Source organism: Gopherus evgoodei, chromosome 11 (genome assembly GCF_007399415.2).
Source record: "Gopherus evgoodei ecotype Sinaloan lineage chromosome 11, rGopEvg1_v1.p, whole genome shotgun sequence".
Taxonomy (NCBI): Eukaryota; Metazoa; Chordata; order Testudines; family Testudinidae; genus Gopherus; species Gopherus evgoodei.
Genome location: NC_044332.1, coordinates 47,979,544 through 48,005,940, shown reverse-complemented (window position 1 = coordinate 48,005,940; position 26,397 = coordinate 47,979,544). Strand labels below are relative to the sequence as shown.

The 26,397-nt window shown below is 38.5% G+C and overlaps 1 protein-coding gene across 2 annotated transcripts in view; it reads right to left on the bottom strand.

Annotated features, from left to right (window-relative positions):
• Nucleotides 1-264: 264 nt before the first annotated feature.
• The window catches only part of ITGB6 (integrin subunit beta 6), a 48,090-nt gene continuing 21,957 nt past the window's right edge, over nt 265-26,397 (bottom strand). The window contains exons 10-16 of one of the 2 annotated variants that reach the window (XM_030580766.1): nt 24,577-24,711; nt 23,924-24,341; nt 22,591-22,813; nt 19,913-20,010; nt 14,440-14,559; nt 9,538-9,704; nt 265-705 (exon numbers count right to left, since the gene is read on the bottom strand). In XM_030580766.1, the coding sequence (XP_030436626.1) occupies nt 691-705; nt 9,538-9,704; nt 14,440-14,559; nt 19,913-20,010; nt 22,591-22,813; nt 23,924-24,341; nt 24,577-24,711 (1,176 nt within the window). In that variant the 3' untranslated portion in view covers nt 265-690. Of the gene's footprint in view, nt 706-1,830; nt 5,419-9,537; nt 9,705-14,439; nt 14,560-19,912; nt 20,011-22,590; nt 22,814-23,923; nt 24,342-24,576; nt 24,712-26,397 lie in introns of those variants that run through there. The other variant, XM_030580765.1, reaches the window with a different exon arrangement.

Genomic DNA, 26,397 nt, shown 5'->3' with positions numbered 1-26,397 from the left:
TAATCACATCATATTTTGGAAAAATAGGTTGAGTACAAAGATTTACTTAAGAGCCTCTTGAAAAGTAAATAGATCACAAACAGGAGACCATCTATTCATATTACACCTCATAAAGAAAGCAACATCATAAACTATAGGGCAAACAAAGATGTTAAATAAAACAATAAATTTCAGCAGAACAAATTTTGGAAGCATGAGGGAGTTGCTAGGAATAATCAAATGACATGAAGCAACAGATAAGGATAGGCTGACACGTAAAAGATTTAGAGAAAAAATAATTTACTGTAAATATACTTGAACCAACAAATAATAATAACAACAAAAAAGATACAATTTTGCAGTATTTACTCAAGATTAAATAATTCCCTCCTTAAGGAAGGAGAATTCAGTGGGAATTACTCATACCCTGCAGAGGAATGGAGGAACGAATGGGTTCTTTCAGGTTTTACTCATGTAGCTTCTGTGTGATCATTCCACTTGGACAATGTTCCCCTTCCACCTACTTTAAAACAAGCTGGGAAGTTCAGGTTCAAAAGGCTTGACCGACATACAGGAAGTGTGGCTTTATACTCCGAACTCAGGGCAAACATGCAGAGCTGTGCAGCATTAAGGAAAAAAATTCACCTAGGACTCCACTTTTTGGATCACATTGTGTGGCTGACTCCAAACACTCCAACAGCAGGTTTCTCATCACAGAAGGTGTTTCTATGTAAGATAAGGGTTGGTGTTATCTTATGAGATAAATCTCTATGGGTTTTGAGGAGGAGGATGCTTTGTAGAACAGCTACTCCCCCCAGCTTCATCCACCCGAGCTGTCCCACCATTCCCCCTGAAACCAGGGAGTTGTAAGTCTGAGAGAGACTTCAGGGAGAAGCGGACAGTGCTGTTTCTGCACATCTCCTCCCAGTTTGTGGATACTTCTAGATACTTCAGTTCCTTGATGCTTAGTCTCTAGTTAGGGTGACCAGATGTCCTGATTTTTAGGGATAGTCCCAATTTTTGGGTCTTTTTCTTGTATAGGCTCCTATTACTCCCCACCCTGTCCCTATTTTTCACGTTTGCTGTCCGATAACTGTATCTCTAGTCCTATCTCAATTCTCATTGGTGTCAATGTGATATTTGCCTCTAGGAACATATGATGAATATCACGGATTTTTAGCAGGTAAAACTCATAGCCCAATTCCTGGAACTAACTTACAGTCCAAGTAGCCTGGCTGTACACTGGATATTTCCTCAGGGTGTTGGAGGGCAGGAATCCTCTCACTTGAAGCCAGAGAGCCTACCACAACTGCAACTACAATCTCAAGACTACAGCAGCCCAGATTGCCATTGGGCTCCCTTACCATTCTCCTTTTTATAGTGGAAAATGATTGACTGAATCTATATACTTGTGGATCCATTGGCCCTCTCCTGATTTATTCTGCAGGCTGGGAGTCAGTGACATATAGTGGAATACAGCTCCATAGCCTGTAGGAAGTGTGGACCCTCTGTATCTCCAAATCCTGCCCTCCTTTTCTCCTCTGAGAGAACTGGTCTGACTTAGGTGAGTCAGGGCACTCCACAGCCAGAGAGAAAGAGGCAGGATTTGGCCCTCTGCATTACTATATACAGTACACAAAGAGTACTGCCCTGACATTCAACTCCTGGATTCATTACCTATTTTCTGTATTATGTTGTTTCCTGAAATTGAAAAAGCCATACATGGGAAATGCAATCTGGACACACAATGCATATATACATTTTTGTAAATCAAAATGAAAATTATCCATGCAAGACAAATTACTTAAATTACATTTTTAATGTATGTCAGATACACAAATACAAAAAAAATGTTATGAACATTCTTTTATTTACTTAGTTTAACTCTTCAGTGAACAGAAGTACATCTATTAGTAATGTTTTGCCCTTTCTCCAGGTCCAGCCTTAGGTCAAAACATCACCCATGACAACAGCAAAAAAAAGACTTTTCCATCTTCTTCACTGCCTCCCGTCCTTCCCCACCACACGGACACTCAGAGTTTGAAAAAGGAAAAAAGGGTTGTAAAAGTTTGCTAAAAGTATCTACAAGATAACAAATATTACCATCCAACTAAAAGGATAAACTCCACTCCTGGAGTTGGGGAAAATGCCACTGGTCTATGATCAACATCTTATAATATGCTATATGACCTCTGGGAAGCTTGCAGCACATATTTTAATTAAAAATAGCTTTCAGCATGATTTATATTTGAGAGGTCTCCTATAGAATGTAAGCTCTTCAGGGCAGGGACTCTCGTATTGTGACTTGCACAATGGGGCCCATTAATTATAACAGTAAATAATCAGTGAGACTGGGTATTTTCTCTGTTCTGATGAATTCTTACTATAAAAAGTAGCTGATTGATTTTCATTCTGGCAAAAAGTGCCCGACTGAGAGCCTTGAAAACCTCTATGCACAGAACTAGTACAGCACAAACAGCCTTCTTCACCACACTGCCTTGCCAACGTGCCTCTGGCCTGACAGGGCTCCCTGCCAGGGGATGAATGAGTTCTGTAGTTCAGTCTGTGCATTAGGAGACACTGAACAGTGTTCAGAGGGTAACAACATTCAAACACTACAGAGCTGTTCTATATATAAACTGGTGACCTAAAGATGAAAGACTCTTCTTGCTATTACTGATCCATTGAGTCAGCCATTCTGAAATATAACTTAAAAAGTGTTTAATAAAACAATAGGCATTTGGTTACTTTAGAGCTATCAAATGGAAGATGCTTTTTAATCTTTTAAAAATGATTCTGATTTTATACTTTTACTTTAATACCAAACACAGAAGTAAGATCTATTTTACCTTTACATTCTTTCCATGGTCCAAATTCTGCTATCCTTACTTGTGCAATAATCCTATTGAAGTCAGTGAGTAAAATCCTGGCTCCATTGAAGTCAATGGCAAAACTCCCAGTGACTTCATGATTTTGCTCAGTGGGACTATTCATGTGGGTAAGGAAGCATGATTTCATGCTATATGTAACTTTCACTGACTTCAGTATGAGTTAAGTGAATGGAAGGACTGCAGATCTGGGCCCTCTGCATATGCGTAGCTTCCACTATGAGTTGTGAAAGAATAATGAAAAGTACAGATGCCTCATTAACTTATTCCAGTGATTAGATTTACAGTCAGCCTTTCACACTGCAATTATTTCACATGCTGTTATATTGTCTCATCTTATTTCTAAAGATGTTTTAAAAGTTTCTTTGAAAACAAATGTATATCATAGGTCCCAGTCCATTAATGAATAGTGTTAATCAGCTTCTATCTGAACAAACAAATAGAACTTCCATTAACTAATAGCCAAGGTTCCATTGTAACTATTTTGGAGAAAGAGCTGAGATTTTAACAAATAAAATAAAATATATGTGCTGTAAGTTTCAGAGCAATATATGCATCATTCTGATGTGTTGGAATTTAGTCTGAAGTCTGGTTACTGAGGTAGAACAACTTGAACTGATTTCAAGCTGTTTAAAAGATATTCTGCCATTCAAATAGAGAGAGGTGACGATTGCAGAGCAATGGACATCTGTTTTTATTAAGGGCTCATCCATCGTTACCAATTGACTGCAGTAGACTTTGGATCAGGCCCAGAAAAACAGGTTTGAGTCAGAGCTACATGATAAATCAATTCACACCACATCTTGTATTTGCAATGTATGGACATAAAAGCTTGAAGTTGCACATGCTGTTGGAATAAATATTTATTTCAAAATGGCCACCTAAAAGGATTTTTAGATCAAAATGTTGGTTTAATGAAGAGAAAAATATAATTTTTGTTAGCTTGTCAATAGGTTAACACGGTTTTTAAAAAATATTTTCAGATGGCACATGTCTGTCGTAAAAATAGTCTGCACTCTGAATCTCTTTACCGTGGATTCCAGAAGGTTAAAACATTTCAGAAGAAACTAATACCTAGCTCAATACAGCATTTTTTTCATTCTAAAAAAAATCTTGATAGTGTCATTAACGTGTTATCACATCAGCTATTTTTTTTCAGTACTGTGCATGCCATTAGCGTTTTTGACTAAGGGTCTATGGCAAGTAGTTAGCAACTCTAGTTAAAAACTGACTTTTTAAGGTCCTTATTAAAGTCACTGCCAGGAATACCAAGTGGAATTAGTAATCATTAACAGCTTATTTTGAAAAACTGCCCCCAAAGGCCAAATATATTCTTTTGTACTAGAATAAATGCACTTGCAGATTAGAATACGCTGCTGCTATGGACACCTAAGAATCTCATCATTTGTGTGTGTGGTATCCACAGAACAATGCTATTATAGGTATGATAATTACAAATGTGCCTTATGTATTAAATTCTCTTCTATGCAAAGGGCTTGCACAATAGCCTGTGCAGCTCCTAAGCGTATCTTGAAACCTACTTAGGATTAAGTGGTGTATAGGCCTTGTGTGGGATCTCTGCACAGGAGGTAGATTTTTCAGAACCCTCAGGGTCATCTTCAGGTTTAAAGCTGCTCTATTGAGTTTTCTGAACTATGACAAACATTTCTATTTTGTGCAAGAACCTCTCCACTAGAACTCAGAGGAAAGAGGAGGAAATGATCTGGCTGTGTTTAAACAGGATTCACTTTTGGCAGTGCCTTAGGATGGGTCCTTAAAGAAAAGGGTAGAACAACAAACGGAGAAGAGTCAGGGGCAGGGAAGGGGACAGGCAAAGAAAGAGGGAAAGGCAAAGAGGTTGAGGAGATATTTTTGTAAGCTTTGGATCCATGTAAGCTAGGCTATATATTCAGTTGTTTCTGATTAAATCACTGTCCAGGCCCATAGTTTGGCATCAGGACCCTCTAGCCCTGCTTGCATTAGTCTTGTCATTCATAAATTCCTATCTTTTATTTTATGTAAGCCAACAGGGTAGACTGATTGTGTTTGGGCATGCACCATATGTGTGGCATTGTAGAGTGAACAACGTAAAGTTAAATTAATCATAAATAGCAAATACAAGTTAGACTCATCAAAATGTGCTTATTGATGGTGAATTTTTTTTCTATTTGTGGAGCAAATTCCACATAAATCTTCAGTGCTTTCTTCTTTAAGACTAATTTGTGGGTCTGACTGTTAAGTGTATTTCTTTGTAATGTCCCTCTTAACTGCTGTATGACTAAAAATTATCTACAGTACCTTCAATACACACAAAATATATTTGCTCTAGCTGAATTATATCACTAAGATGTGCTAATAAACATCCATGTAACCAGTTATAAAGAAATAGAAACAAAATAGTGCTTTTATATTTCTTGTCAGTAAAACTAATTTTCCAGTGTCTGAAGTGCTAATAGAAATCTGCAGTAATGTCCACTTTTTGCTTTTCTTGGTGCTTGTAAGTTACATTTTTAAATGTAGTTGTTGAGCCTCTGTACAGGGGATTTGTTCCCTAAAAACAAAACAAAAAACAAAAAAAGAAAAGAAAAGAAAAAAGAAAAAATATAATTTTTCTTAAATCTGCCATTTGACCATTGACTCACTGCACATGTGTGTAGATGCAACCCATTAACTTTAATGCTATCTCTTCAGCTTTAGAGCAGTGTGGGTCACCATCATGTAAATGATTCCTGACCTGATTCAGTCTGGTAATGCAAACCACACACAGACTCAGTATCTTTTATTCCTTATATGTGGAAGTAATGTGCTTATTACTGCACTACAGAATATAGCACAGTAAATTTGTCATGTGCAGATCCACTGTAGATCGTAATATGGCATAACTATGATCAGTCTACACAGAGCATAACAAATCAGTCCAGAACCAGGAAAAATGTAACAAACAAACAAACTTGTTTCCCAGGTTAAAAAAAACAAATCTAGTCAAACAGTATGTTGCCAAAGATGTAGTTAATCATGTGTCTTACATTATTTTCAAGCAGAGCATCATGACTGGATCATTTTAAAAGGAAAAGACTATACCAAGTGTTTTCTATAAAAGGTCATTTAAATTGTTTATGCTGCCACCATTCCCCTACTTGATCTCTGCAGGCTACTCAGATGAAAGGGTTGCTCCCCTGCTCCCTTAATAGGTGGCAGATCAGTCTGAAACTTCCCAGTTGTAATCACATATAACTATGAATAATCAATCAAATGACAGATTTATTATTTCTGGCACTCAGAACTATGGGCCAAGTAAAAGCAGCAAAAGATGTGTTTTAAAATGATAGTAAGAATACCATGTACACTTATTACAGAATGAAACACTTTATATACAGGAGAAGTCATGCATCAATACCCCTTCAGGCAAGTGTGCTTTGCTGGCCTGCACCTGTGGAATAAGATCCCTTCCAGTGGTATCAGTGGTTTTGTGCTATCTGAAACTACAGATATCCTTACTCTTTCCTTGAGGATTACAAAGCTGTCCAAATTCTTAACACACAGTCATTTAACACCCACAATGAGCTAGAGCACTCCTTCCCTTGAGGCCAGTCCCTCACTAAACCACCTTCCTTATGTAGGCACCTAAAAGTTGCCTTCAGATGGCATTTCTGCTTTCAACATTGACACTGAAATGTGACTCCTCAATGTTCTCCATTACATTGCTGAATACTTCAACTGTCTAATTACACAGATGGTATAATTATATTTTGCAGTACAGTTTCCTGAATTGTTTTTTGGGGATTTTTAGGCAAATTCTCTCCATTCTTTTTCCACTTTTCCCTCATTCTTACAATCTTTGGGTGAATCCCCGATGCCCACTCTAGATCCACAGAAGCTGATTGCAGCTTTCTCAGCAGCTTGTCAATGTTATTATGGCTTGAACTCTGGTCAGATGCAGCTACTTGGAGGTGAGGTGTCCTGGCACTCATGCTGATTCCTTCTGTGGTCTTAACTACCTCAGTTGTCTGTGTGCAAAATGGCACTAATAATACTTTCCTACCTGAGGATTAGTTAGATGATGATGGAGAAGTGCTTTGAAAATGAAAGGTGCTAGATAAGTATTATTAGGTAATGCATATCCATTCTGGCTTTAATTAATTACCAACCCATGTAACTTCTCAACATGTTATTTTCTGTTTTAGATTTTTTTTTTTAAAGAATCACAAAGTTTACACCTTAATTTCAATTATGTGCTAATCCTAGATAAAATGTTCTGTAGTCACTTTGGGGGGGAGGGGGAATGATTCACCATTAAACTGCTAAGTTAATTATAAAGATAGTACTCATTTGTCAAGCCTGTTTTTTCCTATAAAAACACAAATTTGTGCCAATTAGTATATGTAATGTATATTAACATGATTTTTTTCATAGCTTCTTTTAATCATGTTTAAACAAAGCTGTAGCAACTCACTAATCTGCAGTTGATATTGCATGTCTTTTCAGGTCTGCTGGTTAACCCATTTTTATTGTTACCAACACACTGAAATGTCATGTAACAGTTTTCTATTTGAATAAAAATGTTCTCGCAAAATGCTGCTTTTATTCTTTTATATGCAAGTAGTACTAATGAGGCAGTTAAAGTGTTTGTTGTATAGCAACATTGACATTACCATTATTTGGCCATGCAGAGAACTAAGGGGGAGTAGAGCTGTACAGAGTGTGGCTCTGGGGGAGATCAGAGAATGCTCAATCAGGACTCTCCACTGTAAGCAAGTGGTGTGTAGGGGGAAGATAGGGGATGGATGGGGCAGGGAGTGGGAACCTTGGGTCCCACCACACTACTCACAAGTCAGAATAGCTGGCTGAGTTCATAGGGTCGGGGAGCAAACCACTCCAAAACAGGGATGAAGTAACTTACTCCCCATCAGAGCAAGGGGAGAACTGGAGTGGAATTGTAATTCTGAGACATAATTCTTTGCCTGACCATCTCTTGGAATGGCACAGTTACACACCGTCCCTTGCTCTGGGCTGAGCTTAATGGCTCAATCTAGCTCAAAGTGCTTTCCAAACTATGCTCTGAGTTGCTGAGGGCCTTCAGTCTTCACAGTCATTGGAAGTTGAGGATGCTCAACTCCTCACAAGATCAGGATCTCTGATTTTGCTAACTCATGTAGTACAGGCATTTCTGACGTGAAATGCATCGGCTATTTAAGAGATGAGCCTAAACCTTGGAACAAAGTTCACAGCTTACACCTAGCTCCATAACAAAAGAACAGCCCTACTGGGTCAGACCAATGGTCCATCTAGCCCAGCATCCTGTCTTCCGATAGTGGCCAATGTCAGGCGTTTCAGAGAGAAAGAACAGAACAAATAATCATCAAGTGATCCAGCCTCTGTTGCCCATTCTAAGTTCTAGGCAGCTCACTTCACCCCTACTCTTGTAGAAGGTTCCATGGGATTTTTAATATAACAATATGGCAACTCCAAAGCTATGCACTCCTTTCAGAACAAAACCTGAAGCAAGCCGAAAACCTCTGTGGTTCCAGGCTTTGGATGAAAATTAGGCTTCTTTATCTTTTACACAAACTTTTAGCTGAGGTTCAGGATCCTGAGCCTGAGATGCATGTAAACCTCAGAATGTTCAGATGGCCTCCCAATTCCCCAAGAGGTCTTCTCCTACCACAGGCCTGTGATCTTTCATTTATCTGTTGTCAGTCTTCTTGGGGCATGGCAGTGGCTTCCCCATCTCCTACCAGTGTCACTATGGGCAGCTGACAGGCCTTGGAAATACCTTCTCTCCCTCTTTCAGCAAGAGTGGTGGAAGATATATGCTGTCAGAATTTTATTCAGCTCTCCTGTAGTCAGCCACTTCAGACTGTACTATATGGTTAATTAGGGAAACCCCAGGGATTTTCAGGGCTAACACAAGGTATGTTAATGCTGGTTTCCAGTGCCCTTTGTCTGGCCTCACTGATTTTCCTTTCAGAAGTTTCTTTATTTTCTCCTCTGATGGCTCTTCTATTCCTTCACCTCTCTCTTACTAGCCTTGGCTAACCAAAGGCATTGTGGAAATATTCTTGGAGTTAAGTTGTACCTATTTTTCTTTCTCAGATGCTAGAGAATACATAGAGACTGGTCCTGCTGAAGTGTGTCAATCATGATGCTACTCTGCTCTGTGTAGCTTTGCCTTAGTCAGTGAATCACTATTTAATACGTCATAATACATTAAAATCCCTTCCACTCTTCTCTAGAAAAGCTTACTGAACAGATGGTTCCCAGCCCTTTTCATTTAAAGACTTTTGCAAAAGAGCAAAAGTTCCAGGCAGAAGCAACAGGGAAAAAGGAACATGTGATATTTACGGGAACATGACTGTGCCTCTAATCTTAACAAATTATTTACTAATAGATGCATATAAAATTATTCATTAGATGCCCAGTTGTTCGTTAAAAAACCAACATCTCAGTGCCTCATATTTGTTTGTGGAAGAAATAAAATGAAGAATATTAAAATCCATCTATTTTTCATTCATTCCTAAAAACCCATTACAATTTTAATTTATAGCATGCTATATAGTGAAAATCTACTGACACGAAAGCATGGTTTGGGAAATCTGTCCAATTCTTTTATTATTTGAGAGTCATTGAGCCAAATCATAGACACTTGTATAAAATTAATGCAAATACATACCGTTTGCCATTTGGCCTTTGATCTTTCTGCTTCAAACTTGGCAACCTCTTTTCGGTCTTGAAAAGAAACTAGCAATTTCCATATACAAAGTAGAACAATGCCAATCAGAAGGATAGCAAGAGAAACACCCAACATTATCATCGGAATGTTTGGAGGTTGTGGGCAATCTGTAGAAACAAAGCAAGCTATGAGTGTTATTTACAAGTATAGCTAATTGAAAACAGCTCAGAAGAACCTTTTGGTTTTCCTTGCTGGGTGTTGCATGTGCCTTTTCTTTCAAGTTCATGTATCTTTCCAGTCCCTGAATACAAACCCAAGAATTCAAAGTGAAACTCATCTGAAATAGTTTTAGCTGAAGCCACCATTTAGCTCAGGTTTCCATGAAATTCAAACCAGGCTTATGAAAAGGTTTGAGAAACTGGCCCAGAAGGATTATACTGCAAGGGTGAAAAGTATTCACTACGGAGGTTTCCCATTGCTCTAATACAAAATTAACTAGATACAGATTCTCTGGAGTTAAATTTGGAACACCAAAAATAAAAATCCAAAAGTGATTTTTCCAAAAGAAATAAGAAAAATGATTGGCTTAGTGGTAGCATGAAGTCTCACAATAGTTTGACTTCTTGGACTTAACGGCACTCAGGCATATTGCAGAGGGAAAGATGCTGACTAGATTGTTGGCAGTTTAGTGGATAACTACTAACACAGGGAAATAGCATCAGTGAAATGGAGAAGCTGGGGGAAATGGCATCTCAAAAATAAAGAAAAGCAAGAAAACCCAAGATTTTCCTTGAAATGTCTCAGATGTGGGACTGGGATTTGACTCAAATAAATAAGATTAGAGTTGCCTGGAAAAAGTTACAACAGAACCATTTTCCATCAGAGAATGCAATTGTCGAAAATAGAAATGCTGGGAAATCATATTAATTTTGCAGAAAGTTCATTTTAGGAGAAAAAACAAGGGAAAAAGTTCAGACAATGTTGAAATGTCTCATTTCAACATTTTCAAGATGAAATATTTCAATTTTTTATTTTGAATCTTTTTGTTTGGAATGTTTAAAATTCAGTATGATTTCTTTATTTTACAATATGTAATGCAACATCTTAAAAAAGTCATAGTATCAATGAAACATTTTGATTTTGTCCAAACAAAATGTTCTGATTGATCCAAAATTATTATTTTTCTGGAATTTTCTTTCATGGAGAATTTTGAAATGTTCAGGTTTGTTCTGATTCAGAGTGAAGCCAAATTTTGAAATATCAAAATTCTGTGCAAAATAGAATTTAAATTCTTCACACAGGTCTAAATGAGATATAGAAAGACTTCCGCTATTTTTCAAGGTCCACTGCCATAATGTAAACAGTATTGCTAACATAGCTCCCACTAGAATCCATGACAAAACTCATCGACTTCAGTGGAGCAGGAACAGACCCCTAGAAACTACACTGAAGGTGCTTTGTCTTGGGCTCCATTGATTTGAATATACTCATAAAAATACAGACATGGTCTTTCCCACGTGAATCCAGTCAGTTCTGAGATCTGAACAGTTGTCACTTTCAGCCCTATCTTAAATGGTCATGTCCTTTCCATTCAGTGACCAAACCTCATGAGTAAAGATGGAGTGAAGGTAAGCTGAAGTATTGGATAAGGAGGTACTGCATCAAATCAGACACCCAGTTTTCAAACAAAAGCACCTAAGTAGGACTTGGAATAATACACTTGATTGCTCAGTTTCGCACTTCAGTGCATAAATGTTCATTATACACATCTGGGTGCTAATTACAAAGGTCTAGGTGTGGGATATGTAAAGTTTGTTAGGGTACCTCTGTTTAAAAACAGGTAATAACATCTTTGAACCAGACAGAAATATTCTAGACACCTCAGTTTTGGAAATGTTTCACTTCTATTTCCATGGTGAATGTAAGGTGTTATCATGCTATAAGTTCAATACTACTTTTTAAATGGCTTAATTTATTTATTTATTTATTTATTTATGTTTTCGGTTCTACAAATGCTAGCTAGCAATCCTAGGTCGAATATGGACGTTTTAGAATAGAAAACCAATATTATTCTGGGATAGATTTTTTTTATAGAATTCAACATAGGCTTGTAAAGCCCAGAGGGCATGTTCTTTTTGTCAGCTCTCAATTAAAAGATCATTTTAATATTAACCAGTATTACTCATAAAAGTCAATGAAGGTTACTATTTTATGAAATTTGCTGCTGAACCATGGTCTGATGACATTTAGAATTTGTTTCAGTTTGGCATAATTTACACAAATTTTATTTTGCATGACTATTTTGACTGATGTCATTATGCAACTCATTTTGAGAGGTCTAGTTTGAATAGTGGATGAACGCATTAGCTGTTCATGCAGATGAACTTCAGATCCATAAGTGAAAATGAGCTTTTGAGCATCCATGGTGGTCTCATCTTAGTTCACATTTGTATACATAACAAAACCACAGCATAATTGTTCCTCTGCTTGAGACAGGCCCAGAAGTGGAACAGCAGATTAAAATTTAGGTTTGTCATCAGAATTGTGTGGGGAATGCTGCAAAGCATTTGTATGCAGCATGCCTGCAGTAAGCTATTTCCATCAATCCTTACCTTTAAAGAAACACAGTAAATATATTTAATAAAGAGACTATCATACAGCTATGAAAATATTTAATAGCTATCATACAGCTATTAAATGTTAATATATTTAATAAAGAGACTATCATACAGCTATCAATCATATGATCTTGAATCTGGGGAGTGCAGTTTACATGTGTATACCTTCCATCCTTATTGTAAAGCTTTGCTTCAACTAGGGTGACCAAACAGCGAGTGTGAAAAATCGGGATGCGGGCGGAGTGATAGGAGCCTGTATAAGAAAAAGCCCCAAATATTGGGACTGTCCCTATAAAATTGGGACATCTGGTCACCCTAGCTTCAACATTCTTTTGTATAAAACTACTGTATATAATAGCACACTACTATTATTAAACAATAACATTCTTACAGGAATAGCTGACTATTTCCAGTGAAATCACTTTAATTCCTGACACAGATACTGCAGAAACACTGCACACAGAATTAATAAAGAAGATGAATGGCTGGAGAAATTTTCCAAACCTCGTTATACTGCCAGAAGGAAAGAAAGCATGTGCAGTGGCTTTCCTTAATGATGTAACTAACTTTTAGAAGTGTGACACTGGGTATGTCTAGGGTTGGCATGCATCCAGTTTTTGACTGGAATGCCCAGTTGAAATGGGACCCTGGCAGCTCTGGTCAGCACCACTGACTGGGCTATTAAAAATCTGGTTGGTGGCACAGCAGGGGCCCAGGGCTAAGCAGGCTCCCTGCCTGCCCTAGCTCCACGCAGCTCCCAGAAGCAGCCACCAGGTCCTTGCACTTGCTGGTGCATGGGTAGACAGGGAGGCTCTGTGTGCTGCTCCCACCCTGAGTACTGGCTCTGCAGCTCCCGTGACCAATGTGAGCTGCAGGGGCAGTGCCTGTGGGTGCGAAGGCAGCGCAAGGAGCCTCCCTGGCCACCCACGCGCCTAGGAGTCTCAGGGACCTGGTGTCCGCTTCCTGGAAGCTGCAGTAAATGCTGCCAGGACTCCGCACCGCAACCCCCTGCTCAGAGTCCCCTCCCAGGCCCAAACTCCCTTGCAGAGCCCACACCCTCCAAACACCTGCCCCAGCCTGGAGCTCTCTCCTGTACCCTGAACCCCACATTTCTGGCCCTACCCCCAGCCCAGAGCCCATACCCCACCCCACCCCACCCCAATCCCCTAACCCAGCCTGGAGCCCTCTCCTGCACCCTAAACCCATAATTCCCACCCCCACCCAGAGCCCGCACTCCCAGCCAGAGCCCTCACCCCTGCTCCTGCACCTCAATCCCCTGCCTCAGCCTGGTGAAAGTGAGAGAGGGTGATAGAGAGTGAATGACAGAGGGAGGGGTGGGGCCTCTGAGAAGGGGCAGGGCCTCAGGGAAGGGACAGGGACGGGGTGTTCCGTTTTGTACCATTAGAAAGTTGGCAATCCTAGGTGTGTCCAAAAATTTATCTGACTGTGTGCAAATGGCCTATCTAGTAACTGAGAAGAGGAGTGTGTTCTCTCATGTCCCACACGATTAGGATTTTTACATGAAAGATAAGCAAAGACAAATTACACAATAAATAAAGAAATATTTTTAAATGAAAGGACATACCTTAGTAAAAATGACTGTTGAATATCTAGAGTAACTTTGTGAAAATCATTCAAAACTTGGTAATAGTGTTGTGTTAAATGTAATTACAGTATGTGGACTGGGCATGATTTTAAAAATATTTGCTTTGCCAAATCTAGTGTAACTATTATGGATTCTTGTTAATCTATTGAATTTTTTTGTATCTATATGAATAAGATTTTACAGGTAATTTGTCATGTAATGTGATGGTATTTGGTATCATCATCATCATCTTCATAATGTTTAGTACTCCCATAGTGCTTTTGAAAAATTAACTAATTAATCCTCACATCACTTCTGTGTTGTAGAGAATGAAATGTTATCCAAACTCTACAGATGAGGAAACTGAAACAGAGATAGAGTGAGTTTCCTCAAGGCCACAGAGGGAGTCAGAACTGGATTTAGATCAGCAATGTCTCGCTCCTAGCTTTGTGCTCAGTCCACTATTCCATACTGCCTGTATTGCAAAAATGGTCATATCTCATTTCACCATCACATGAAAGAAATATTTTAGGAGGTGTTTTTCTTTGGTTAGGTAGAGAAAATTATTAACACAAGAAAATACAGTACTGTACGTAATATCTCAGTTTGCTTTTCTTCCAATATGTATGGGTCGTTTCTCCCATCTGTACTTTTAATTCACAATGTGCATATATTAAAAAGGTGATATTAACAACTCACCTTTCTGCTTTATGCTATGAATGATTGTCCTTCCCTGTTCATCTGTAGCCATTAGAAATGTAGTAACACATTCATTTTCCCCTTGTAAAGAGCAGGGAATAGATTTATCCTTTGAGAAATCTGTGGAAAAAGAAGCCACCCAGTAGGTCAAACGCAATTTAACATGTAATAAAAACAGAGACTATGGATTAATGTGTGTCATGGCCTTTTCAACATATAGTAAAGTCAGGAAGAGAACTGCAGAAATATCCTAAGAATGTCCACTATATTTAACAACTTTTTCTTCCACTCTAAATGGCTTTTTGTTTTTGTTTTAGATTTTCCACTTATGTTTCAAAAGAGTACGTCCAGGTGTTGTCAATCTGCACTGACCATCAAGTGCACCTATCAATCTGCTGTAGTGTGAATTTCAATGAATTGCAAATATTTCTAAGACACTTTCCACCAGTTATCTAGGGAATATAATAGCCCTGATTCTAGTACAAAGTAAACAATATGTTCTCTTTGGCTTAGAGCTACTGGTAGTATGTCTAGATTACGTTTCAGAAGTAGATAGTCACATATCAAACAGATACTGATACCTTTAAAAGGACTACCATTTATTCCTTCCACAATGCTGTTCCTAAAGAATACTGTGGCATGTATTGTGACAATAATAAAATATAAACTAATAACAGAAGTAGTTGTGGGATCATTGTAATGTGATTCAGCAGAAAGCAGATACAAAAATAATCCATTATGACAATCTGTCCAGTTTTACTTGCCCCTTCACTTAAAACTGTACAGGAAAACTTAATCCAGTTTTTTTTTTCAAACCTTTCAGAAGTAGGGAACCTTTCATGTTGGGTTCATTCAAGAGGTAGGGGGTGGGAATGAATAGTTGTGGCAGACAGTAAATAAGAAGCAAAATGATTGGAATCTGAGAGCGTATATCCAATTCCAGAAGTGCCACAATTCCAATTCTAACATTATATAATATCTTTATGTTAAGAAAATATCCTTCATTTTAGCAATGCCTGCTAACACATCTGTAGCTGAACATCTATTGTTGCTTCTGTTATAAACTATGGTTTCAAGACTTTTATACAATAACTGAGCTCTAAAAATTAGCTTTTCCTTTTAATGGATTTTCAAAGAAGCCTGTTGGTCTTTGTTATTCTTAGATAAATGTGAGAAAACTAGAAGTTTGTCAAATGGATTTTTTAAAATGAAATTTATTGGCATTTAATGCTCTATTCACCACTCCTTCAGACAAAACTCTGTGGGAGTTTGGCTGAGTAAGGAGTGCCAAATAGCCCAACCCTAACCTTTCAAACATCCAAATCACAAAAAAGGAAACAAACAAACAAAGAAATAACTTGGCTACAATAATGGAATTTTAAAGGAAGCTATTGTACATACACAATGTCAACTTTTATTTACTATGTATCACATACTTTCATATAATTTGGCCTTTATTTATATCATACATAGGGATGCAATGTGGCCATGTAGTCAAGTGATTACAAGAGAATCTCAATTTTCATTAAAATAAATTAAGTTTCTAGTTCTCAGTATGGTAGAGAAAAGCTTGAAAAATGGGACCCAAGTGCATTCAAAAGGCTCAAGAATCAGAAGGCAAATAAAAGGAACCCCAAATGTATTACTTTAAAAAAATGCCATGACTTATAGTAATCTCAGGATTTTTGATAACACTGCTTTCATTTCTTAAATTTAATTTACACTGAATATATTCATTAATCCTCCCAGGTGTCCCACTGTTTAAGTATATGAGGTCCTGGAAGAGTAAGGATAAAAAATGTACACAGCAGTTCAGGGGTGCTGGAACTAGGGACGCTGTGGGTGTGGCAGCACCCCCTAGCTTGAATTGGTTTCCATCATATACAGGTCTTACAGTTTTGTTCAATGGCTTTCAGCACCCCACTATTAAAACTATTCCAACTGCACCAGTTTGGTTCCTTCTGAAGTGTTTCAGCATTGTACTGGGTCAGATAGCATGCAAGGTTCATCCGAGGCAGCAGGACTGCAGGATTAGTGCCTGAGGTTTATGTTGCACTGAGATGAGATGCTGGCAGCTTTAAAGGGGTGCCTCCACTTAAATGTTCTTAATTATGCCAAAGTGGAACAAAATCACTTTTGTCAAATATATCTGCTGCTTATGCTCCTTTTAGTTCTTTCCTAATCATACTGTCCTGGGCTTTTAGAATTGCTTTATTCTGACTCATACAAACACTAAGGGAACATGTATAGACCTGATAGGATGTGTGTGCAGATCAGAGCTGGGGGAGGAGTATGGGAACACACTGAACCCTGGCTCTGCATGTGCCTCAGGGATGCAGTTCAAAACAAGTGCTTGGCCCTCTCCCCAATCTGCAGCTCATTTCCCTGATCCTCTCCTCTGCTGGCTCTATAAGCTGGTTGAGTATGTTCCTCCTAACGCAACTCCCTGGCTTGTAGCTCCATACCCAGCTACATGGAGGGGACAGATGCCTCCTTGACCTTTCCTCAGTTTCCTTCTGTGGGTCCTGTAGGACATATAGATTTTTGCGGCTATCTCAGCATTTTTAGAATTTTTCAATTTGTAATAATTTGACAATTTATCTTCATCCATGAAAAACAGTAACAAAGTAGCACCTATAGAAACTCAGAAACTTCAGCACCTCCACAGCTGTGTTATATTGAAGCCGCGTTGGAGTGTAGGGACAAGAACATTCAAGTGAGCTTCCTGCAGAGCACTTATACATGTGATGCTAGCACTTAAAAAGTGGGAAGTGAAACTGACTTTGCACAGTGCACTGCCAACTGCAGAAAGTAGGCAATCTAAAGAAACAGAACAAAAAGTGTATGTGTTTTTGTGTGTATTTTGGGTGTTTGTGTTTGACTGTTTCTCAACTGTAATCAGCTCAGGTTTTACCTGTAACAATTATTAATAAAGGAATCTTTCAGACAAAATCTATTCAGAAATTTTTAATATTCCATATAAAAATATGTTTTAAAAATATTCACATTTCACAATGAAGCACTCAAAAATCAGGAAACACCCAAATTGAGATTGTAACGTTGTCCAGTAGCAGGACTCCTAAAATGCAAAAGAACAGGGCTTCCTTTGTGAATCTTACAAAATGGGCAACCCTTCTTAACTTCTTTGCCACTTACAAGGTCCATGGGAAAAGAGTGAAGGGATCCTCTAAACCCCCTGCCTCGGTCCATATGCAGCTTCACCGTACTTGCCACTATGCAGCTATGTTAGCCATGCATAGTGCAGTCTACCTCAGCTGCACTCTTTGGACTTGACTAAACTCCTATTGAAGTCAATGGAAGCTTTTATATTGACTTTAATGAGATTTGGATCAAACTTTTCAGAGACTAACAAACACCCCTTGCACAGATACATGCACACTATGTACAATTTCAAAGGGCCAGAACTTGTCAAGTTAAAGCCAACAAGTATGATTATTTATCACAATAGCACCTAGATGCCTCAGTCAGGATTGAGGCCCCATAGCGCTAACCACCACACAAACAGATTAAAAGATGGTCCCTGCCTCAAAGATCTTGCAGTCTAAGTATGGGATGAAATGCAACAAATATGTACAACTAACAATGAATAGGAAGCCGGGGGAGGAAGAACAAGGGTAACAGTGACAAGATTATGCAGTTACATAGGGCAAGTAACGCACAACTTGATGAATTCTCATTGCATTGCAGTTCTTCTGTTGTTTTTGGAACCTCTGAAAATTTTTTTCTTTTAAGTATTAATTTTCTCCCAGACCACTTAAAGTCACTCCTCATTGAGGGCTATTTCCATGCCCAAATCAATCACTCCACCCACCACTCTCAACCATTTTGGATCAGGCCTAGAACTGTTCAAATATAGTTTGCAATAATTTTATTTATTTTATTTGTGGTGTTAGAATGGAAACTATCATGCAGTTTTTACTACAGCAGTTGATACTACTGTTATGAACAAAATCAAAGTCTACAGTAGCTGAAGATTATGGTCAGGGAAGGACAGAATTTGAAAGAGGCTCAAATGCAAAACACACAAATATACAGACAAGGCAATGGGCTAGTCCCAGTTTTCAGCAGTAATGTGGATACCTTAAATAGAATGCTCGATGTATCCTTGGCTACAAAGATCTGCCATTCAATGATAGCGTTTTGAAAAATTGTACTAAGAATACAATGATACCAAAAACTGTATGGTAGGTACTCAGATACCAAATATCCATGCTACCCACCGTCTTCTAAATAACTATCCAAACAAACATTTTCATTCCATTTATTATTTTTACTTGTATGTTTTTTTGAGAATTTTTGCCATAAATATATACTACTTATTGTACTTTTATCATAAACTATAGAAACTTATTTGGATTTATAGATTAGTATCACCCAAAGAAATTTATCTATCATTTGAACAGTGATTAATTGCTTTTATGAACTTGTTTACAGTTTATAGAATTCCATATGTTCATGAATATATACCACATATATTAATCATTGTAACTTCTTGTTAAGTTCTGGAATACAATGTTACCATCACTGCCCCCAGAGATAAATTCTTACAATTTTTGTACGTTGTATTTGATATCTGTAACAGAAACCACAAAATACAACTGTGCTGAAGCTCTTCTCAGAAAGGATGCAAATGTCACTGGATTGCTGCTATTTGTGATCCTGTGGATAAATTCCCAGTGGTTTAGTGCAAACAATTGCAAGATGTGCATATAGGATTCTGCATTGTTGTCCTAATTATTATATTTGCCTGATCTAGAGGTGAAGTCATATCTGTGATATGTTTCCTGCATAGTGATTGTGCTGCCTTGCCTCAGAATTACAGTATGTCAGCGTATTAGCTGCCTCTGGAAGTAATTATAGATTGTCTGCATAATTATATGCAGGCCCCTCCCTTTTTTTCTGTTTAGAAAAAGCAATGATATTGCTTAGCGGTCTTGTTTAAAGTTTTATTTCTTTATCTATGAGGGTAATATTTTATTCAAGGTCAATTTCTGTCCTGGAAGTTCTCATGGACTTCAAAGGGGTCACTGCATGTGCATCTGAGGGCAGCAATCATAATGAAACTTAAGGGTTGGGTGTAATTTTATACCCAGATGCTTTTGTCAGGATACTGCTTTCACTGGGAGTTTGTATTAGTGCACGTAAGACTAAAATTCAGTCATAGATGGGTTATAGTTTTCAAAAGTTGGTTAGGAAACTAGGTGTATAGTGGTGAGTTAACTAACCTGAAGGATTAAAAAGGATGTTTCTCAGTGCACTACTGTATATGTAGATAGATAGTGATTGGGTCAAATAGTCAGTATAATTTTTTAAGCCAATCCCATGGGGACAAAATAATGTATGTACTGCAGTAATTTTCAGATATTGTATATACTTTTCTGTAAAACTAATGAAAAATGAAGCCATGAATAAGGCAGACAGCAAAAGGCAGTTAAATAAAAGATGTACAAACCTTCTGCACTGTTGACAGTTGCATCAACTAATCTACATTTTTCATTGCATTCTGCCTGTGACTGGACATCAGAAGCCAAGTGACATTCTATGCAGCTCCTGTGAAAAATAATTTCAAAAGCTCATCAATCTCTGTCTGTTACACAGCACAAATATAAAGGAGAATATATATGCTGTCTACTTTTTAAAAAGTAGCCAACAAAAGGTCTTGTGCTATAGATACAGTAGTTCTCAGAAATGTGATATGTATTGCCTCAAAAAAACGCTGAATAAAGGTACTGTGGTTAAGTACTCTTTTGCCCTCTCTCTCTCTCTACGCTCTTGTTAGTTACCAGACAGAACCCCAGGCAGCATTATTCATGTATGTCTGATAAAGAAATGAGGTTACTCATACGTAGCATTCATTTTTAAAGATAAAGGTTCTGAATTAAGCCTACACTAAATACTTGTCAGAAGAATGGCTACCAAATGGACTAATATTTGATACTGACTTCAGTGTGAGGAGGCTGAGAATCTAATATAAATCTCCCTATGTTTAAAATCTCTTAAATAGTGTGTTATATTTACAAAGTGACTAAAAACATGCTCAGGTATCTTAACAGATGTCTCTCAAATATCATTCACTTGTCTCAGGAGCTACTAACACAGATGCTAATTAAGCTGATGCAAGTTATTGGCAAAGTAACTTCAAAATATCTTATTTACTTTATTTTATTTACTTGTACAATTACTGGAATATTTAAAAACAAACTTGGGGTCTGATCCAACTCCCACTGAAGTCAATAGAAAGTCTCCCAGTGATTCAATGGGAGCTGGAGTGGGTCTAGAGTCTGCTAGTGGAATAAAGAAAATAGATAAATGAAGTTCATATAAGAAAATTGTTGTTGCAAAGTATATTGGAACAATTCTAGGTTTAAAGCATTGACTGGATTCCGAGGCTGAGACTCTGAGAAGAACAACTCTGTAGGACTGACTGACTTTAAAAAGAAACTGGCCATCACAGTTGCGGCATTGAATTACATCCCTCTGTGAGAATAATGCTGAGGGTACTGTGATTGTTTTCATGAGATGGGGGTGACCTGATCACTCACAAGTGAAGCAGTAAATAGAATACATGAGTGGGTAATGGAATAGTCCCTATCAAATGTAGATACACTCAGTATTGTTGGTGTTTTTGTCATATTTGCCATGTTTCTCAAACTACTGCCCTCACTTTCTCAGCTGCCTACCCATGTCTCTTTGACCTGGTCTCTTAACTTAGCCACGTCCTCCAATCTTCTCTCTCTTGACTTTTCCAGCCATATGTTTCAGCTGTCATGGCAGTGACAAAGAAAGAGGCGAGATGGAAAAGGCCTGACAAATGGATGATGTGGAATATATTTTTAATATGCTAACTCAATGCTCATCAGATAACGAAATATCTCCTATTAGTCTGCTGAATTAGTCAGACTATAAACAGATCAATATATTCATTGCATAATGTACTTATACTCAAGGGCTACGTTTACTCAAAATATTATTCACTTAGCCTATGCACGTGAGTCTTGAGCAAACTGTACTGGCCTTTTGGGACCTGCTCCACTAGTTGTACAGAGCCATGATAGTATAAATTACACATCATGGAACTGGTTCCTTTCTCATTTACAATGCTATATTGAGAATAAGGCAATGGAATTCCAAAGGGGTAGAGACAGTGTGGGAGAAGAAGCAGGCCTCAGGTATAAACCAATATAAGTAGCAGAGTAGAGATACTTTAACATAACTTGCACTGATTCAGCATTCTGTGAACATGCAAGTGTACTTTGCACCAATTCGGTATTCAATGGAGAGCAATTCAAACACCTTGCCTACTTGGGCAGTTGTGCCTACTTATATCAAGGCTGAATTTTTCCTCGAATGATTTGGTGATAGTGCAGGCATACAAATGTGTCTGTTTAGAGGATCTGCTTTTCGTACCCTCTTTTAAGATGTTTTTACTGGTATACCCTTGCATGCAAGCTTCACTTCTTTTACATATCTCAATAAAGGTGAAATCAGTGCCTCTTTGCCACTTATGATCAGTCTCAGATCAGCTTATACCTGATGCATAACTTACACCACTGCTTTTATCTCCACTGACCTCACCCAGACATTCCTATGACAGCTGCACCTGCTTAATCCATGCTCCATTTAGCTGAATTTGGTATTTGAGTTGCTGTATATGTGTAAATCTGGTGTAGCTTCTGAGAGCAGAACTTGGCCTTATGAATCCATAGCCATAAATAACAGTCATGTTGCAAACTTTGTTATATGTTCCTTCCCTATTTGTTTTTCTTTCTGTGACATTGGTGTTGTTGTTCTGTTCCATGAACAGATGTCAGTATTGCTCAACTGAATTCATTGTAGGGCTTCTTTGTAGAACCAAGCGGCAGAAGTGGAAATGTGACATGGTGCTCTGTGCCAGCTGAAACTAGGGGAAGTGTTTTTCCTAAAGTTCATTTTGAGATCTAGCAGATCAATGCTGAGAAATGTTTGGTTTCTGCATTATGATTAGATCGCACAGAAAAAGCAGAGAAGCCCGTAGGTTCTAGGACCAACACCCAGGAAAAATGTGTTGGGAATAGCACCCCAGAGCTATTACTATACTGCACACATCTGAATGAAGCAGAAAATACAAACATGCTAAAAACAAAACCTTACCGTTTGGAATTACAAGGATCACCACATGTAGGGCATCTTTCACATGTGCTACCGGAGGCCCCGGGATTTGTGCAAACACATGTTCCACAAATGCATTCACCTCTTCCACTGCACAGTATTCCATCCTCAGAAACACAGGAGTTAGTGTCAGTTGTGCAGTTACAATATTCACCAGTCCATCCCCTGTGGCATACACATTCACCGCAGTCACAATCACCATTACCTAGAAAAGTAATGGTTATCTTGCCTGGTTAGTGTTTTCATTTAAAAGTGACAGAAGAAGTCATTACAAGCATTCTATTTCAGAACGCACATTTTCATTACTACCAGCACCTCTCATATTTAAACCCCGCCTCCCTTTCCAATGTATAGTTAAACATAGAGGGCCTGATTCTCATCTCACTTAAATTAGTGAAATTCTATTTACTTTAGTAGAGTCACTCCTAATATAGGTGGGTGGGAGATAAGACTCGATCCTCATGGGCCAAATTGTCTTTTCATTGACACTGGGATAACTCCAACCTACCTGATTCACTACTGTGCTACTCCAGAGAGATGTCAGTTGAACTCTATTCCCATTGTTTTTAATGGACTTGCTGTGGATTTACAGCAGAATTCAGTCCAGAAGAAGAAAATAAATATAAAGGCCCCGATTCTTACTTCACTGACATTGGTGTAAATCAAGAGCAATTCCACTTATATCGTTGGTTTTACTGGTATAAAACCAGCATGAGATCTGAATCAGGCTCAAAGTGATTAAATACAGGAGGGCATACTTGGATAATTATAAAACAGAGAAATGGTACAGTTTTGGGGACAGAGCTGGAAATGACAAAATGAGAGACACACACCCTGGAGTTGCCAATAGCCTGGTGGTTAAGGCATTCATCTGAGATGTGGGAGAGACAGGAACTTGTCCTAACCACTGGGGTACAGTCCCTCATTCTCTCTGGTCCAATTGATATTTAATTATTTATTTGTAGAAAATGGAATAGCTCCAACAGGAAAGATTGAGACACTGCTGCTATAGTATTGCAATTAGGGCACTCACCTAGCATGTGGGAGACCCACAAGCTGGGACTCCCACATGCCAGGTGAGTGCCCTAACCACTGGGCTATGGGGTATTCTGGGGCAGGAAGGGATCTCTCTCTCTCTCTCTCTCTTATTTTTTTCAGAAATTTTTGAAAGGTTCTGATTTCATGCCAACGTGGAATGAAAATAAATGTCAAAACCTTGAAATTAGCTCACATCTGGGAATACACCTATAATGAAAGTTACATCTACATAAAAGGTTATAATATAGATTTTAAAAATAGTTTAAGGTGGACATACCTCCACATTGCAGTCCTTTAAATCTCACGCAAGAGAAATTGTCACATTCACAGTATAGCCCATAAATATTTCCGTACACTGAGAAATGGCAAATACACTGCCCACAGTAACAGTCGCCTCTCCCACTGCAGGAGCTCTGCTCTGGAGACCTTTTACAGGAATTTGTGCTCAGGGAGTTTTCATTACATTCACAATAAGGACCCATGTAGCCAGGGTTGCAGGCACACACACCACACTCAAAAGAGCCCTTTCCTTTGCTGCATTTGGAACTGTTCATCTCAGCCTCTTTCTGACAGTTACAGCTGCATTCCAGCTGAATATCAATTTCCAGGGCATCACTCAGGCCCACAGGCTTTATAACAATCTGCCTCCGCCTTTTTTCACAGGTAGGTAGGCTTACTGTCATGTTGAAAGAGACCTGGAAAAGAAAATATATTAACCATTCGTGGCTGCAGCATACAAAATGCAAAGAATACTCTGGAAATATAACGCACAGCCAAGAACAAAAATTTATTAGGTATTGCCTAATAACTCTCAATTTGTTTGGAAGAGATTTATTAAATAAAGGAAGCAAGATTTCTGCCTTGGTGTTCTAAAAACCTCTCTCAGTTTTACAGGAATGAATGTCATTTGAGAATCTGTTATCTACTTACTGTCTCTCCTACTTTTATATGGGAACATTTCCTCTGGTGTGGAAAAATGGAACCATTGTTACAGATTGCCGTGAAAGAGAGATTGAGTCCTTCTGTGTCTCCTAACACCTCCAGCTCCACTTCAGATCGTAGCTCCTTAAAGAAAAGGAACACGATGGATGAAATGGTTGTTTTGTGACATATATTGGAAAAACTCAACTTTATCTATGCAGTAAAGAATTCTGAATTTTGATACTTTATTTACATACTTCTTTTTGCAAGAAAAATGGAAGATTAACAAAATATTGCCTTTTAGGCTAACATCAACAGCCTTATCAGCTGAATATCTGATACCAGAGCGACCATATCCTGCACTTGTAGGGGAATGTACTTAATGTTCTAATAAGTCGTCTTTCATTTCTAAGTACTCTGCTCTCTTCTGTAGGTTTTAATTTAGCCATGGCCTTACTGAGGAATTTATATTATTACTTTGTCAGCACTGCAGCTTTCCTTGTTTAGCATGTAACCTTACAGTCTTTGCTCAGGCATGACATCCATTGACTTCAGTTTTGTCTGAGAATGGCCAGAGAAAAGACTCCAGGATTTGGCATTATCTTTCCAGTACCAGAGACAGCCCTAATCCTCTGGCTCTGGCTCACTCCATTGTGTAAATCTAAGTCTCATCTTCTTCCTGTTTTCTTCTGTTCCCCAGATGGAAACTCTTTCAGTTTATGAGCTTTTGCTTGGATTTCAAAATAGGTTCAGTAACGCCAGAAATCATGCTAATATTGCTTAAGGAAGAGATACTCTTCATGTTGCTGCCTGCGCGTCCTCACACTCTGCTTTCTGGGTTTCATTCTTAAATGTTTTTGTATTACACTTTTGACAATATACTGAGACTTGATCTAAAGCTCACTGAAGACTGTGGCAAGATGGACTCCTGTGGACTTTAATGGGCTAATTCAATCAATAGCGTGCATCATGCTAAACCTCAGATACATAATCCGTTTGATGGGAAATTTTCATAAGTGCTTAAGGGATTTAGGAGCACAAGTCCCACTGACTTCCAGTGGGATTTGTGTTTCTAAGTACCTTAGAAGCTTTTGAAAATGTCCACTTTTTCTTAATTTCCTTGGAGATTCTCAGGTGAGTCATCCCAATGAATGGTACCACTCACTTGAGTAAAGATTTGCAGGACTAGGTGCAATGGGCAATAGCTGAAACTGCAAGTGGAATATGTATAAACTTGCATAATTGTCTCATTTGTATAAACTTTAGATTATCTACATGATCTATTTGTCTACTTCATTTTAATTGTGTCTTTCCATCTGAAAAACCTCACTGAAGTATTATTTGAATAAGATAAAGGATAGCAGCCCATTTGTTAAGCAAAATGTTTAATACATTCATTTACCTCCAAATCCACTCTACAGCACACGGCTTGAGCAACAAGGCTGTGCAGTGAGGAACAAGTTGGGAAGCTGTATGGGATGTAATCTCTCCCTCCTCACTGCTATGGCAGCCACAGGCTGAAGTAGCCTCTGTGCTGCCTGAATCTCCCTCTGAAGAGGGAAGATGGGCACTTCCTCTGGCTCTGCTGTTCCCCAGCCTTCTCTGTTTGGAAGTACAAAGGAACCTCCTTAGAGAACTCTAATTCAGCTGGCAGGGTCTATGCAATCCGTGTGTGGCAACCCCAAATCCTGCCCCCTCTCCAGGCAGTGAACTATATAGTTTCTGCTGCCACCAAGGTCTTGCGTGCCCATATAGGGAGGGGATAGGGATTTACCCCTTAGTGAAAGTGACATTATTGCCAGCCCCAGAAAATCATGAGATTTGCTTAAA